This window comes from Oryctolagus cuniculus, chromosome 3, assembly GCF_051225735.1.
Source record: "Oryctolagus cuniculus isolate XC-2025 breed Fujian yellow rabbit chromosome 3, ASM5122573v1, whole genome shotgun sequence".
NCBI lineage: Eukaryota > Metazoa > Chordata > Mammalia > Lagomorpha > Leporidae > Oryctolagus > Oryctolagus cuniculus.
In genome coordinates, this window is record NC_142869.1 from 36,135,897 (window position 1) to 36,153,941 (window position 18,045).

The 18,045-nt window shown below is 42.9% G+C and overlaps 1 protein-coding gene across 4 annotated transcripts in view; it reads right to left on the reverse strand.

Annotated features, from left to right (window-relative positions):
- The window catches only part of ICOS (inducible T cell costimulator), a 45,798-nt gene extending 27,756 nt beyond the window's left edge, over nt 1-18,042 (reverse strand). For 2 of the 4 annotated variants that reach the window (XM_089330010.1, XM_089330008.1), the window contains exon 1: nt 17,898-18,042. Coding sequence is in view for 1 of the 4 variants with exons in the window: in XM_089330009.1 (XP_089186135.1) it covers nt 17,776-17,821 (46 nt within the window). In the remaining 3 variants the exon portion in view is untranslated. Of the gene's footprint in view, nt 1-17,775 lie in introns of all 4 variants that reach the window. The other 2 variants (XM_089330009.1, XM_008259011.5) reach the window with 1 other exon arrangement.
- Nucleotides 18,043-18,045: the final 3 nt, after the last annotated feature.

Below are 18,045 nucleotides of genomic sequence, written 5' to 3' on the forward strand. Positions count from 1 at the left end.
TCTCTCTCTCTCTGCCTCTCCTTCTCTCTCTGTGTAACTCTTTCAAATAAACAAAAAAAATTTAAAAAAAAAAGATACTAGATCAAGGCCAAAGGGTTCTTAGAGTGATTTCCTTAAGGTGCCCACGTTCCTTCCCCTTCGGTATCTTGTTTAGGGCTCCTGAATCCCAGAAGTGGATGTGATGTAAGTTATTTGAAGCAACTACGCTAACCTGAACAGCAGAAACTGGGCTACCAGGATGCCCTGGGAACTCACTACTCCAATTTCCTCCATTTCCCTTCCACTGTACTCCCTGCCCCCCTCCTCGGCGGCTTCAAGAGAAGGAGCTTCCAGACCCGTGGGCATCGTGCTGGAGTCCTTTAACTTCATGGCATCAAAGCTGCTGCCAGTTCCAGAGTTCCAGAGGTGAGCCGAGCTGAGTCACAACCAGGAAGACGCAGGGCAGACGCCAGCAGTGAAGGGCCACATGCTGAGTACACACTGTGTGCCGGACACTGTGCTGCCCACGTGGCATCCCGCTCCACTCCCGCTCCGACACAGGTCCCATCCTTAGCCTCCTTTCATGGATGAGCGAACTGAGAGCTACAGAGATGACCTACCCCAGGGGCGTGTAGCTGAGAAGTCATGGAACCAGGTCAAACCCAGCCAGTGAGGCTCTGGGTTTCAGAGTCTTGGTTTCCACTTCCAACTGTCACGCCAGTCCTCCTTCGCTAATCAGACATTACTGGTAACACCTCACATTTTTGTGGTGGAAGGGTACTCAGGTCTCAGAGCAAGTTCCAATATACTTGAGTGCAAGGAAAATAAGCTTTCCTAATAAAATTTAGGTGCAGTAGTTCCACCTCTAAGGAGGAAATATTGCACAAGTTATGGTTGAATTCAGCATGCGCTCAGCAGGTTGTGTGTGTTTTCATTTGATATGAATCTGCTCGCTTTTTCCCAACCATCATGCTTCTTGGTTTGCAGGACACTGGGTGGTAACTGATCTTAAAGTGGAGCAGGCCTTGCTTCTCTGTAAACAGTGGTTTACACCAAAATCCCCTACATCTGATCTTTCTCATCTTCTCAAAAATCTCAGTTAATACAATTACTTATGCTTTGAAATATTCAGAACTGCTTTTCCTGTGCCTGAAAAATAAACTGCCAAAACTTTCCATTCACCCCACAGGAAGCACTTTTTGGTTTGCTTTTAGTTTATCATACATTTTTCATTCCATGACTTAAGAGGGTTTGATTTATGTGTGCAGATGCCTGGGGTGAGGGTGGGAAATGGAAAGTTTGGTACATTAAAAGTGGATGTTTATTATTTCTTGCTTTGTGGGCAACCAGTTTTGAGGCCCCAGGCTCACTTTTCTGAAGCTCTGCAAGTGAATCCTTCTTTTGCTTTGCTCAAAACCTACTGAAAGCAACATTTGTGTGGGCAGAGCTCATACAGGAGGTCACTGAGTCTAAACAACAGGGTTCAAAAGCACCCCAAACATGCCTATGCTTCACCTAAACTTGGTTTGCCATTCTAGATGGACAGGCACCCAAAAGGAAGTATCTTCCCTTAACCAAAATTGTTGCTCCTCCTCCATCGTCTGTGGGGTGGAGTGGCAGCTCCAACCACCAAAGCATGTAGCCAGCCCTCGACTACCTTCCACTGATTTCACCAATAAGCCCTAATTATTCCACTTCCCAACTGTGTCCCAGGTATTTTTGCTTCCTATCCTCTCAGGGTCACTACCTTAGATGAAGCCTTCAGCATCTGCCTTGAAGTCGTTCTGCTCTCATTCTTGTCCTGTTTCAGTCTGTCGCCCCACTACAACCAGAGTAGTCCTTGTAAAACATAAATCAAATTCTTCTCTGCCCCATTGAGCACCTCCTACTGGCTTCCTGTTGGCCATAAATAAGGCCCAAATCTTCCCAGTTCCTTTACGAAGGGCAGCTCCCTACCCAATCCAGCCCCATCTCTCGCCATATTTGCTCTTTCTTCCTCCTACACTGAAAGCATCACAAACTCTTCTTCCCACTTCCAGAAGCCTTCTTACTGTGCACAATTTCCCTCCTGATCCACGCGTCCTTCTCCTGCAGAAATCCTACCGCCCTTCAGGTCCTTGCTTATATACCCAACAATTCAGTGAAGATTGCATCCCCGACCCATCTCACACATCATCAACCACTTCCATAACCACTGACATTCGGTGGCTTTTCTGCACCCTGCAATGTCCCTCTGTATCCTCAATCCTTTTTTTTAAAGATTTATTTATTTATTAGAAAGAGTTACAGAGAGAGGTAGAACCAGAGAGAGAAAGAGAGAGGTCTTCCATCGGCTGGTTCACTCCCCAGATGACCACAATGGCCAGAGCTGCACCTATCTGAAGCCAGAAGCCAGGAGCTTCTTCCAGGTCTCTCATGTGGGTGCAGGGACCCAAGCACTGGGCCATCTTCTACTGCTTTCCCAGGCCATAGCAGAGAGCTGGATTGGAAGTGGAGCAGATGGGACTCGAACCAGTGCCCATATGGGATGCCGGTGCTGCAGGCCAGGGCTTTAACCCACTGTGCCATAGCGCTGGCCCCTATATCCCCAATCCAAATATTCATCAAGCTACTGTCATGGCCTGTTTGCTCTTTTTCAGCCCCTCCAAGGCTGTAAGCAACATCAGAACAAGGACTGAAGATACACTCTTTACAGCCATATCTACAGGGCCTAGCACAGTCTTTGGTACACAGTGAAGGCTTTGTAACTATTTGGTGAATGACTGGGTGTTTGAAGAATCCTTGACTTTTGAAGGAACCATATTACCTCGGGGATTCTCACCAATGACTGTTTTGCTCTTTGAATGATAATGCAAGTGCACAAATCATCAAAATGTAGTTGTATTTCACATTGAAATTAATTCAATAAGTATAACAATTCATCATCCTGAGTCATCTCTTATCTGATCAGTTGTTCATCCCTAATCATCAAACAAAAGAATATTTGATTTTAACAGCCAAATGTTTTCTCATTTATTCATTAATCCACAAAGCCCAGAAAACTAATTGTAAACTTCCATGAGAGATGAAAATCATTGTCAGATGTGACTATAAAACAACATGATGACTATTTTTTTAGAAATATCCCTTCAGGGCTGGCCCTGTGGCATAGTTGGTAAAGCCACTGCCTGCAATCCTAGCATCCCATATGGCTGCCAGTTTGTGTGCTGGCTGTTCCTCTTCCAATCCAGCTCCCTGCTAATGCAGGGAAAAAGCAATGGAGAATGGCTCAAGTGCTTGGGTACCTGCCACCCATGTGGGAGACCTGGATGAAGCTCCTGGGTCCTGGCTTTGGCCTGGCCCAGCCCTGGCCATTGCAACCAACTGGGGAGTGAACCAGCCAATGGAAGATTTCTGCCTCTCTCTCCCTCTCCTTCTCTCTCTAGAACTCTGACTTTCAAATTAAACAAATAAATCTCTTAAAAAAAAAAAAAAAAAACCCTCCCTTCATTCCAGGGATCCCATTCCTTTCAGTGTCTCCAGGGTTCCTGCTCCCTTAGTCCTATCAGCCCCTGGATCACCACCCTTAGCTCCTTCCCTTTGGTTTACAAGCATACTAGAATCTTCCCAATCACACACACACACTGCTGTCTACTTCTGTCTTAGTAAAGACAAGTCCACATTCCATCTTTGCTCTTCATTTTTTCCCTAATTGTTCCTTGACCCACTGTAGATTGGCTTCCATCTGTCATTCCAATGGAAGTGCTTTTCCTAAGCTCACCCATGAGCCCGACACTGCCAACTCCAGTGTTCACTCTCTCCTTACTGCTCTTGACCTCTCTGATGCATTTGATGTTCTACTTTATGTTTGATGTTACACTTACTTTATGGAAATAGTCCCACTCACTCCTGACTGAGTTTTTAGAACTAAGAGATATCTGCTAATTTTAGGCTCCCTTGCATGCCTCGCTAGTTATTCTATTCTGAATTTAAAGTCCAACTCTCAGAAGGAAATCTTTCTCCTCTCATCTCAAGCAACACTTCACTGAAGTCCCCATTAGGCTCTAGAAATGGGCAGAATCGTTGCCTTCCTCTTTCTTTCTTCCCATCTCTCAGGTCCCTTTCTTTGTGTGGACTCCTTTACCAGTTCTTTTAATTCTGCTCTCTTTCTAAATGGTGATATTGCCATTCCCCAGAATTCAAACTCCAGGTCTCCTTTTAACTCTGTATACTCCATTTAGTTCTATATACTTCTCTTGAGTGATCAAGCAGATGAGGCCATTTGCCAATCAAAAACAAAATGGGCTAAAATACTGTCGCCACTTGTCTTCTGTGTGACTCTTGACCTCATTCTGAAAGCTGTTTCAAACGTGTTTTGAACCACAATAGAATAGGGGAATAAGTACACAATCATTCCCAAAAGATTTTTAAAAAACCCTCAAAACTTATAAGGATACAGGGCCACATAGATAGGCCTAATGAACGAGGTAGAGTGATGAAGGGGCAAGTTGAACAGCTCACAGGAGGAGGCACAGCCAATCGGCTCCAGCTATACATTGCCACAAGGGAATATCTTCTGACTTTATCTGAATACACACAAAAGTCTAGTTTCTGTTGCTGGAAGTAATGTGATTTTTAGATCTGCAACTTATTCAACAGAATTAAAATACAATGTAAGCCAACATTATGAAAAGCAAACAAAATATATCTGAAGATCCACTTTGGCCCATGGACTATCAATTTTCAACCTATGCTTTTGAGGGTAACACTTGCTATGCAGTACATATTTACCCATATTCATATAAAGTCAGGGGACCCTTGCTCTAGACCTGACTCTGTCATTTGCCAGCTGTGTGGCCCTGAGTCAGATGCCTAACCTCTCTGAGCAGAACTGCACTCATATGTAACCTCAGAGGATTCGTCTGAGGATCAAGTCATGTATATGAAAGCTCTTGAGAACACCTACATGATGCCAAAAATCTAGTGATGGTGGTTTGAAAGTTTCACGACACTTTAATATGCTTTGATATTAAAAAAATCTTTTTACATTTGATTCACCTTGACTTTTCATACGCAGGATGAAGACTGGTGACTCCCTTGCAAAAAGCAGGCTTTTATGTGTGCTTTTGGTAGTCATATGACAACAGCCTCACTGGCCTCCTTCCAGTGGTCATCCAATAATCTCTCCCCAGTTGTCAATGTGTTTTTTTAGGATATAAAATGATAACTTCAAACTTAACGAAATTCATTCCATTTCGAAAAATGCTTTTTTTTCTTTCTTTACAAGAACCTAAAATTGGCAAAAGAAACCTCTTCTTCAAATAATATTTAGAGCCTAAGTGTCCTTCACTCGAGGGGCTCAGAAGGCTGGAACATATTATTAGAATGCAGTGGAAACTACAGAGGTTAAGTCAAATCACACTGAGTTCCTCAGGCTGTGCTTTGTGTGAATGGATGACACCTACTGGTATAAACTGAAAATCCACTTTCTCTCTTTAAGAAGAAAAAGAAGGCAGAGAAAGAAATTCACAGTGAGCAGAATCCAATACCGTCAAAAGCACAGTGGCCAGAAGTGCAAGCCAACGATTTCATGGAATCATAAGAAAGTGTTTACAACACAGTAGTGGAGAAGCCAAAGTGTACGTCTGCCGTATCCCTGAGCTATTACTTGAAAGTGTATATAAAAGTTTAGAAAGAAAGCATGCAGAAATGATACATTAAAAAATGAAATGATAGGCACCAGAATATTTATTTAGTATTTAATTGGCAAGTATTAATCAGTATTTTTTTGTTTCTATTTTTCTGCACTTTTGATATTTTCTCCTACAACCATGCATCATTCTCATAACAGGAAGAAATAAACACTCTGTGTGGGATGTTGTTTATTCTTCCTTAAAGCCTGTTATCTTACATGTGAAGAAGTAAAATGTCTAAAGCACAAAGGTAGAGGTGATTAAACAGCTTTATGGGCCAGTGCTGTGGCACAGTAGGTTAATCCTCCGCCTGCGGCACTGGAATCCCATATGAGCACCAGTTCGAGTCCCAGCTGCTCCTCTTCCAATCCTGCTCTCTGCTGTAGCCTGGGAAAGCAGTGGAGGATGGCCCAAGTCCTTGGGCCCCTGCACCCACATGGGAGACCTGGAAGAAGCACCTGGCTCCTGGCTTCGGATCTGCGCAGCTCCAGCTGTTGCGGCCATCTGGGGAGTGAACCAACGGAAGGAAGACTTTTCTGTCTCTCCCTCTCACTGCCTGTAACTCTACCTCTCAAATAAATAAATAAAATCTTAAAAAAAAAAAAAAAGGCCGGCGCCGCGGCTCACTAGGCTAATCCTCCGCCTAGCAGCACTGGCACACCGGGTTCTAGTCCCGGTTGGGGCGCCGGATTCTGTCCCGGTTGCCCCTCTTCCAGGCCAGCCCTCTGCTGTGGCCAGGGAGTGCAGTGGAGGATGGCCCAGGTGCTTGGGCCCTGCACCCCATGGGAGACCAGGAAAAGCACCTGGCTCCTGGCTCCTGCCATCGGATCAGCGCGGTGCGCCGGCCGCAGCGCGCCGGCCGCGGCGGCCATTGGAGGGTGAACCAACGGCAAAGGAAGACCTTTCTCTCTGTCTCTCTCTCTCACTGTCCACTCTGCCTGTCAAAAAAAAAAAAAAAAAAAAAAAAAAACAGCTTAAGAATGAGCTTTAAAACATGGCCAGCCAAGGTCTCTGTTCTTGCAAGACCCACTGTAACCAAATATTTCACAAATGAACCTGAGGGTCACTGCCAAACTATCACGGGTTCTCTCTGCCCAATCTCACTGCTCCCCGAATCCACCGGAACTTTTGATTCTCTTCAGTATCGAATGCCTAGAGCTCTGTTACTACTTCTAAACCCTAGAAGCATCCCAAGCCTAGTAATTCACAGATTTCATGAGCCATTTTATTTTTAAAGGCAAATGGAGGATTAATAGATGCAGTTACAAGTGCTAGGAGAATGTCTAGATGTAAAACTAATCTCATACTTGCTATCAATCTCCATCTCCATTTCTTAATCACTACTTCACCTGTGAAGGCAGACTTTTTTTTTTTTTTTTTGGTGGCTGTAAGAAAAGAACATGTAGCGAGAGTACTTCCCTTTAGTGAGTTCTGAGTCACTTGAGAAGAGAGGTGCGAGGGTCTCACAAAGGCTCTGGGAATTTGACAGAATATGAACAATGACAGCTGAGATAGGTCAACAGGTAGCTGTTTTTGGATCATGTTGCATCAAGAGATGTCACAAGTGTCTTTGAAGTTCGATGAAGAATATGGAGTGACAGACCAGAATTTTTAAGAGATCAAGGCCAGTAAAAGTGACGATAACAGAAAATGTATGGATTCACAGTTGCACAGCCTGGTACAGTGTGCAATGACTCGTTCCCACTGTGTTAGAATGGAAGCCGGAGTCTTGGAGAAGTCCAATGTTTAGCCCAAATGTAGTTGAGACAGAGACAGAACCAGAACCAGAACTCAGACATGCCTGCTTCTACATTAGTGCTGTTACATGTGCCTCGAAAGAAACAGAGAAACAAACGTGTGGGGCTTACGGGCCTTTATCCTGAAGGCTCTACCTCTGTTTATCACAGTTCACATTTTCCTAGGCTGAACGACAGCCACTATAAATAATTCTGGACTAGGCTTCTCCTCAGTTAACCATTGATCATTCTCCACATCTTAGATGCACTGAAGTGTCTAGACTTGCCTGATGTTAGTTTTGTATAAGTCATTTGATATAAATTTGGCAGGTGCAATTTTAAAGCCAAGTAAGTGAAGGTCACATTTTAGTTTCCAAACCCCTACCTTAAAGTTTTAGAATCGTTTAATGACAGATACACAAGTCATTGGGAGCTCAACCCCAGAGCTCAAAGGACAAGAAGCTTCTCTGAATGACACACAGATCAAAATCCCCAAGGAACAGGAGGCGAGTAGAGTGAGAACTATGAGAACATTGTCAGAGTGACAGCGATGTTCATACAGAGGAATATCTTTAATAAAAAAAGAATAAAGAAGACTGCTCAGCTTGCACATGTTAAACCATATTATGAAGTTATAATAATCAGATCTTTTTATACTGGCACACAGGTAGACAACCCAAACAGAATACACATATAGAATAAGGTTCTTCTGCATATAAGAAGGTAAAGTCTGATAAAGTCAATACATGAGGTAGATTTAAGCTGCATTTAACAGAAAACATTCTCTCTAGTTCACCCCAAAAGGGATTTGTTACCAGGTACTATAAAATCTTTGGGAGGACTGAAGAAGCAAATTCTACTCTTTGCTTCCAGAAATAACTCCCAGCCCCAGACTTACACAGGTTTTAGCTTGACTGTACAATCTGCCATGGCTACCTTTGTGGGTTTCCCTGTCAGGAATCTACTTACACTGGGGCTTTCCTGCGTGTGCCATAATGTGTTAACAAAATACACATCTTCCGCTAATGCAGTTCCAAAAGCAAGTGTCACATTGGCATGTATGATGGGAGAACCAAAATTACTTCTGAACCACAACAGCAAGAGACCCTGGAAAAGGCAGCTTTTAGATTGCTAGCCTCTGCAATACAGAAAACCTCACTTGGAGGAGGGAATGGACCTAGAGTCAGCCAATTCCAGTATCCATCAAAAACAGCATTTCACACTGGCTATAAGGAAAGAGTGGTTTCATAACTGCTGCCAAAGCATTTGGGTAAGTAGTTGGAGAAAAGTTCATGTAGAAATAAGCTACATTCAAATGTAAAGGTTTAATTATGAAATTCACATTTAAAAAATGAAAGAATATGAAAAAATATTTTCTGAGGACAAAAGCAATAAAAGAAATCCCATATACACATTAGTAGGTTGGATCTAAAAATAGTTCTCTTCACATAAAATAGAATGACTGCAATTCAAACAAATTAGGAACAATACTTACAAGCCAAAGGATTAAAATTCTTATATTTAAGATATTTACACAAATTGAAAGAAAGCATTAAGAAACCACGGATAAATAGGCAAAGGACTTGAATATAAAAATAAAAATATAAAAATGCAAACATTTAAGAATGTGTGTATGATAAAAAGTAACAAATATAAAGAAATGTGAAGTACAAATATTAATATATTGAAAAATCAAAGCTAAAAATAGTCATAAATTATTGGTGAAAAGTATAATTCTCAATAAAGCTTAGTAATTATAAATTTTTATATTTGCATAATATTTAAATATGTAATGTAAAAGCTACCAGATATATGGAAAATTGACAAAAACACAATAGTTATGAGAGATATCTCTAAGTCTTTGACAGTTCTAATAAGCCAAAAGTATTAAGTAGAGGGAATTTGAATAAAAATGTAAAACTTAAATTTATTAAATGCATATTAAAATTTAGCATATTAGAGACTACATATGCTTTTCCATCACATATGGAGCATCTCTGAAAAGTAATGGTGTGTTAAGACTCAAAGACATCCAAAATATAATTCAAAGGCCGAAAGTATCTCTCTTATTTGACCATTATTCCATAAAACCAAAAAATGACAAAATTTTAAATGTTAAAGCATAGCTGCTTGTAAATTTTAAAAGTCACTCTCTGAAATGATTCTTTGACTGAAGACTCAATAATAAATTCCAATAACAGAGTATTTGGAGAATATGACAATAAGACGCAACTTACCAAAACATTAGATGTGGCCAAAGCTACCACTGGGAAAAAAATGAATTCACACAACTTTGATTCTTTTCACTACTAAACAAGAATGAAATGACACTAACAAACAAATCATTGAAATTAATAGATACAAAAAAGAAAAGTGAAATAAGGTTTTCCAAAGCCTAAACTCAAGAAGCAGGCCTTTCCCTAAAGGCAGATCCACCCGTGTCCCACTTCAGTACTCAGCTCCAGCCCTGACTCCACTTCCTGCCCATGAAGATCACTGAAAACAGTGGTTACTGCTCAAGCGACTGAGTTCCTGCCATCCACAAAAGAAATTTGAATTTAGTTCCCATGTCCTGGTTCTGACCCCAGCCATTGCAGGCATTTGCAGGTTCTCTCTCTCTCTCTCTCTGCCTTTCAAATAAAATAAATATAATTTTAAAATAATAAACAGTGGTGGTGAAATAAGTTTATGTTTCAAAATTAAATGTAAAAAAAAGAACCATAAAAAAGAATTTGAAGAAAATTCAGATTAGAAAAGTAAATTCTAACTGTCAAGAATGATAAACTCCTTCAGTTACTTCTCAGGCATTCTCCTTATCTGTATTGTTATTTCTGTTAAAACGATGATCGTGTGCTTTAAAATAACAAAACATTTTTGAGAAAATACATAGATGAATATTTGCCTGATGGGGTAAACAAATAACTCTAAATTTAAAAACAAAGGAAAAAAACTGTGATACATTTAATTCATAAAAACTCACAAATTCCCATACATCACAAATTTATAATTAAAAGTAAAATGGTGAAGAGTAAAAATATTTGCAACTCATATAACAGCAAAAAGCCAAAGAGATCAATCTAAAAACATCTTACAAGTCACTAATAATAAGATGGGCACTCTAATTTTGCAAACTGGCTTAAAAGCTTCAATGGCTAATTTACAAATAAAGAAAGGCAAACCTCCAAAATCCACATTAAGAAAATAAAAATTTAAGCTCACTAGTAAGCCAAAAGAAACGATATATATGAAATCTGGAGACACAATTTTCCCACAAAGTTGGCAAAAACATTTCAATGTTATTTGAAGGATACTCAACGATGTTTAAAAGAAATTACATAAAATCTAGCGTTCTGTTTGGTAAGGAGATAGGTAATGGGCACTTTCACCCACAGCTTGTAGGAGTCAGCACCGATAAAACTTCTGAGGGGTAATAAACAGGAGAAGTCTTTTAGTAATCATTTTGTATTTATTTATTTTGAGAGGCAGAGAGAGAGAGAGTGGGGCAGATCTTCCACCTGCAGACTCACTCCTCAAATGCCCACAAGATCCAGTGCTGGGTCAGCCTGAAGCTTGGAGCCAGGAACTCAATCCAAGTCTCCCAAGTGCACAACAAGGACTTGATTACCGGAGCCTCCACCTGCAGCCTCCCAGGATGCACATTAGCAGGAAGCTGGAATGGAAAGCAGTGCCAGGACTTGAAGTCAGTCCTCAGATACGAATGTGAACTTGCCAAGTAGAGTCTTAACCACCAGCCCAAATGCCTGCCCCACATTACACTAAAGCGCAGCACAGCACGGTCTCCTAATCCACCAGCACTCTCTCAGGAGGCTTGATCCATGGCTCTGCCAGGCATTTCCAAGGAGGCCAGACTCACCACTGGCACTCAGGTTAGGACCCCAAACCCACGCACATTTATACGTCTCCATTATAAACAAACTTATAACTACACAAACTGTAAACACGGAGATACTATTGTATCTTCTGTCTGGCCATTTGGAATATTCCAGATGGCTATGTGAATTTTATTCTCTTAATCGTTTAACAATAGAGAGACAAAGCCTAAAGAGTAATATGTCAGGGTATGTATTTGCTCCAGCTTTGAGAAGTTTCCATGGAAATAGCCTTAGATACATACAGCCTGAAAAAGAACAACAGCAAAGCAAATAGGACATGTAAATGTTTATCCTTCCCGGACTAAAAGGAAAGATTCCCCAGAATATTTTCACAATAACTTAAAGATATATAAGCAACAGCAACTTCTAAATGTGCTATATTTTTCATTGCTCCTGCAGATTGTTAATATTACACAAATTATAAATTAATGTTACATGTTCCTGTGGATGGTCTGTGTCCGCATTTTGCATTCACAATGGATAGGTAACATCTATTCCCCAAAATTTGCCAGCTGACAATCTATAAGGAATTTCATTTTTCTGCTATCAAATGTATTTTTTTTTTCTGACAGGCAGAGTGGACAGTGAGAGAGAGAGACAGAGAGAAAGGTCTTCCTTTGCCGTTGGTTCACCCTCCAATTGCTGCCGCAGCCGGCGCACCGCGCTGATCCGATGGCAGGAGCCAGGTGCTTACCCTGGTCTCCCATGGGATGCAGGGCCCAAGCACTTGGGCCACAGCAGAGAGCTGGCCTGGAAGAGGGGCAACAGGGACAGAATCCGGCACCCCGACTGGGACTAGAACCCAGTGTGCTGGCGCCGCAGGGTGGAGGATTAGCCTAGTGAGCCGTGGCGCCGGCTCAAATGTATTTTCAACCATGCTAGTCTTTGTCTTACAACACAAATCACAGAAATGAAGGAACATGTAATGATAAATGAGATGTATAGAGAACAAAATAAAGAAAGATTGACTTTAAGACCACAAGAATGTATTAGTTGGGAATTTCTATTATAAATCACAGAAACCCAAATTGGCTTAACAAAGAAAATGAAGCATTGTCTCATGAACTAAAAAATAAGTGGAAGGGGATTTATCTTTGGGTGCAGTAAGATCCAGGAATCTCTTTATTTGTATCTTTTTTGCTGTTTTCTGTGTTGGTGTCATTCTTAACCAGCTTCTTCCAAGAATTTCTATGTTTAAATCTCCCAGCTTTGCAAATACAACAACTAATAGAGTTTTGGCATCAGCTAAAGACCTAGCTGCAATATAGGTCTCATTCCTATTTTTCAGCAATCACTGTAGCGAAGGAAACGCAGAGCTCTGATTGGGTGGACCTGCTCATGTGCCCATGCCTGGAGCCAGAGGTAAGGTGAACTTTAACCCCGTGAACTGAGTTGCAAAAAAGTAGTCCCTTAAGAAAAACCAAGGTGCCATTACCAGAAAAGAGGGAAAGTAACGTAGCACAGACAAAAACGCCAGAAGTTTGCACAGATGGGAAGATGCTTTCTTTACCTGCCATGGGAGATAAAATAAATGCTCAAGATACAGTATGAAAACTCACGGTGGTAGATGTATAAGGAAACTTTTAGACTAATGCGTAGTGATTGGCAGAAACTTTTCCACAGTCCCTGCATCAGCCCAAATATTTGTAGGAAAGGAGAAAACGGGAGACTGCAGTTAGCACTCATTATTTTGACATGGGCTAGGCAGGCAGCAGTGAGGAAAAAGGAGCTAAGAGACTTCCAGGTGTCTCCTTGCTGCAGCCAAGCAGCACCGAAAGCCCCACCCCTGTCTGTGTTGCTCCAACATGCTACCGGCTCGGAACAGCCACTTCTCATGCACCTGAACCTCCCTTCCTCATCCCGGCCCAGGCGCCATTCTAACCACAAGTGCGCTGAGCTCCAGGTGGGACCCCTCCAGACCGTCCCAGAGATCAGCGCTCGCACCGAGCCCGGCCAAGCTCCGCCCTGCTTGTATATTCAATTAGGACAGCAGTCCTTACCTCATTAAGGGGCAACCCGAACTTCAGTGGGCACAGCAGCAGCAGATGCCACCCTTTCCTCAAGAGGAGAAGCTCCCACACTCAAGTCTGCATGTGTACTACCTCTTTAAATAAATCCTGCTCTCCCACTGCACTTGATCTAGGTCTCTGCTTTGAATTCCTCTGAAATAAACCCAGAGGGAAGCCTGTTTCTCCAACTGCTTGGTCAAAGGCCTGGCACAGTTCACGCTCCGGTCCTCAGATTCAACAAGAAAGGAAAACCTTGGAGTGAGCCCTTTTCCACCCTGCTGTGGACTCTGGGAAGCTGACCCTTCCACCACCGGACCACAGTAACTTCCCCAACCCCTGCCTTCCGTTTCCTTCCAGTCATGGGAGCTCTGGCCAGAAATTAGAGACAGCAGGAGGAAAGTGAACCCAGAGTATTTACTCTCTGAGCTATCTCCCTTGGAAACCTCAGCTCCTGTAAGAGATCGATGCCCCTCCCCCTCTCCCTCTCATACACACACACACACACACACACTCTCTCTCTCTCTCTCTCTCTCTCTCTCTCACAGCGACTCCTACAGTTCTACAGTAATCCTCCTTCCCTCATCCCCTCCCCTTGACCTTTACACCTAGAAGGCGCTGGTCATGACTTCCTGCTGTTGCTTGCCCTGGGAGGTTTCTCCATCTCTTGTTTTTCTTAGTCCTGTTCACACCTCTGCAGTCTCTTAATTAACTTTCCAGTTGCCCCTACTGGAGTTTTCCACCCATTTTCCTTCCAGGAGGGTAGGCGCTGCCCAGTTGATCCAAGGACCAATTCTGTAAGGAGATGAGTTTGGTAAGTGCCTGGCTCCATATTATTACTTCTGGGGTGAGGCCAGGAAAAGGTCTTTAACTCACTGACCCTTATCTACCGAGCTATGCGCTGATGCCTCAATTTCCTCTAAATGCAACCAAAACCTTTCATTACGCTGTCACAGAGAGGACACAATGTGTGAATTTCCCTGACGTAAAACAGCTTTGCTGTATCAATGACTGAAAACGGATTCTTTCTTGAGAAATAGCTTTGTTGACAGAGATAGAAGAGCCAGGCTGCCTGACTCAAGACAGTGGTCCCACCCCAAAGAATAGTCGCCTGGAAGAAATGAGGTTACCCACTGGGCTGACTGTGGCTCTCAAAGATCAGTTGTTGACATCGTAACCCCCAGTACCTTAAAATGTGACCATATTTAGTAGGGCCTTTAAACAGGTAATTAAGGTAAAATGAAGTCATGTGGAGTGAGCCTCAACCCGTAAGACTGGTGTTCTTATAACAAAAGGGTGGGACACAGACGCACAGAAGTAGAACTGCGTGATGATGTAGAAGTCAGCCATGTAAAGCCAGGGGTCCTGGAACAGGTCCTTCCCCTGTGGTCCTCAGAGGATAAACAACCCTAACAACATCTTGATCTTGGATTTCCAGGCTCCCAAACTCTGAGAAGTTTCTGTTGTTCATACCCAGTCCACAGTAATTTACTGGGGAAGCCCTGGCAAGCTCTTACACCCACTCCCCATTTCCTAAGGTAAAGCCTTCTCTCTCCACCAGACCAAGAAAACCAAATCAATCTATTTTATCAGCAAGATGAAGCAACAACTGGTGTGTATAAACTCTAAAGTAAGGGGATTATTTTCTTACCTACCCTTTCATAATTATATGCTATCTGATCCATCATTTTGAGCAAATTAGTGCATTTATTTGGTTGGCTGTTTGGGGAATTAATGCTCAGCAAATACTGGTGCATTTGGGGTTCACTTCCTATCCTACCAAATACTGGGACAAAGCCTTGAGCAAGAACTTGGCATTTCAGGACATAATGTGTCATCTCTTCTCACACAATGATAGTATTCAAGAACCAACCACCCAGCAAAGAGGTATAAAGTCTCCAGGAAATTTTACTAATGTGAAAAGAGTAAAAAAAAAAAAAATGAATTAAATAAATGAGATCCCTGGATTGCAGAGGTCAATTCCCTTCCTGAGTCCTAGGTATTAGTACTCCAACAAAAGCTATTTATGGCCGGCGCCGCGGCTCACTAGGCTAATCCTCTGCCTTGCAGCGCCGGCACACCGGGTTCTAGTCCCGGTTGGGGTGCCGGATTCTGTCCCGGTTGCCCCTCTTCCAGGCCAGCTCTCTGCTGTGGCCCGGGAGTACAGTGGAGGATGGCTCAGGTGCTTGGGCCCTGCACCCCATGGGAGACCAGGAAAAGCACCTGGCTCCTGGCTCCTGCCATCGGATCAGTGCAGTGCGCCGGCCGCAGCGCGCCGGCCGCGGCGGCCATTGGAGGGTGAACCAACGGCAAAGGAAGACCTTTCTCTCTGTCTCTCTCTCTCACTGTCCACTCTGCCTGTCAAAAAAAAAAAAAAAAAAAAAAAAAAAAAAAAAAGCTATTTATATAGCCTTACCTGGGAGTGCTGGGTCTCTTGGAATCCATACCCTGGCCTAACTCAGACACCTTAATTTGCAGGATTTGCTTGCTAAGGATCAGTCTATGCAGTTTGTTGTCAGTCACTGCCCTGTCTGAACAAGGAAAGTCAAAACAGCTACAGAAAGCCAAGCAAAGAAAGAGCCCCAGGCAGTCATCGTTATTTTTCTCTCCCTAGGGATAAATGCTCTCTGGATACCTTCTGTTTCTATTGCAATTATTAAAAAGTAATGAGATTCCCTTCTGAAATTCGTGCTGGGGAACCCACTGCCTTAGAATAAATGTAAAAGCATCAGGTACGTTTGGCACTGATTAAAAACTAACTCAAAATCAAAACCAAATTGTTAAGGTTTTAAAGGTCTCCGCCTCAAAAACCAAATGTCAAAGGTAACAGAAATGCCACTAGTGGAATCACTTGTTTTATTCTATCTCACTTTAGTTTCAAGTTCCAGAGCGGCTCATTTTTACTAGATTTACTGAGGTGCCATGCTCTTAACAATAGTTTACTCGAGTTTTCCCTTCAAATATACAAAATTAGAAGTGTTACTGCGTCCCTAAATGTGATTTTTTATTACATTCCGTGCCCAGGAATTTTTCCAGCGAAACACAACTTGATTTCATAACAGAAATGCTGGATTCCCTTCACAGACTCTTGCTTGGCTACAAACTTTATGGGAGCAACAGTGTTCATTCAAAGAAGCTGGCTGGCTGGCTGGCTGGTGCGGAGATTAAGTGCCGGTTTCCAAAGCAAGGCCTTCTGGGTTGGCATCCTGGCTTCCCCACCTTACCAACTGATGGTTCCATGGTCAAATGCAACCTCCCAGATCCCAGCCTTCTCATCATGTAAAATGAAGATAGTGACAGCCCCTAGCTCATTACTGTATCCTAGGAACTAAGTTAACACAAGTAAGGCACGTCATTTAGCATCTACTCTGTTTTATTTGCTCAAGAAATATTAGCTGCTGTTGTTGTCAAGGAAGCAGAAAAATTGTATTTCTCATGCTACTCATCAAGGGCAAGTCTCAACCCCACCGCCTACGCCTACGCCATGCATTCAGCCAATGAGCAGACTGGGGCCGCCTTTGTGAATGAAAGGGTGACCTTGCGTGGTTTGCCAGCCAACACCCCCAGAGGGCTGTCAGGGGCTCTGAGCTGGGGATGTGTTGTGGTGAGGTTTTTGGCCTAAGCTTTCTTGGTGGGTTTGGCTTTGACGCAGTTGAGGTTGTTTACTGTTTCTAAAAAAACATGTCAGCATATTTCGTGTTCTGCCTGTAAGATTTAGTAAAAACCTAAAGCTATTCCTTAATGGATATGCATTAACATCTGAATATAGAAATAAGACAACTAATGGGAAGAGTGAGAAAGAAAAGAGGAGCGAATGAAGCGAAATGCTGAGCTTGACATTCAGGTTGGAGGTCAAACAAGTTTTCTTAGACTAATGGATAGTGGGAAAAACTCCCTTAAACCTTTCCTTCCTTTCCAATTCCATCCAGAACATTTGTGGAAGAGAAGGAAATCATAATTACTTTTTTAAAAGTTTGCAAAAATTACTGCAGGGGATATGTTTATGTAGAGTCTCGCATCGGCAGTGTTCTTGCTGAATGACCCAGAATTGAATGCTGTAATAGCAATCCGTCAAGAACATAAGTTAGGAGCCAGCGCTGTGGTGTAGTAGGATAAGCACCAGCCTACAGTGCTGGCAACTCATATGGGTGCCGGTTCAAGTCCCAGCTGCTTCGCTTCCCATCCAGTTCCTTGCTGATAGCCTGGGAAAGCAACAGATGGCCCACGTGCTTGGGCCCCTGCACCCACCTGGCTCCTCGCTCCTGGCTTCTGGCTTCTGATTGGGCCAGCTCTGGCCTTTGCAGCCATTTGGGGAGTGAACCAGCAGATGGAAGACCTCTCCCTGACTCTCTGTAACTCTGCCTCTCAAGTACATAAATACATCCTAACAAAATAAAACAAAAAATGAATGTAAATTACCTAAGTCAGATTTTAGAAAATTTCGTTGTACTCCCGCATTAATGCATAAAACAGGCAAAATGGCACATACCTTGAAAACCCACCCTCTCCAAGGGCGTCAAGGATAAAAGCATCATGGAAAGTAGTTCCCTCTGGTCACTGTTCACAGCCCTGCAGTTGCGCAGAATTGGAACCGGAAATTGCGAACGTTACCTTAAAGAGATTCCAACACAGGGAAGGAAGGGTTCAGGTGTCTGGGGTCCTCCGCTGAAGACCTCGCTGCCAAGCCCTAGCCGGTGGCTGCCGCTCCCGGATTGGTCAGACCGCTGAACGCCAGCTGAGAGACGAGCCGTGATTGGTG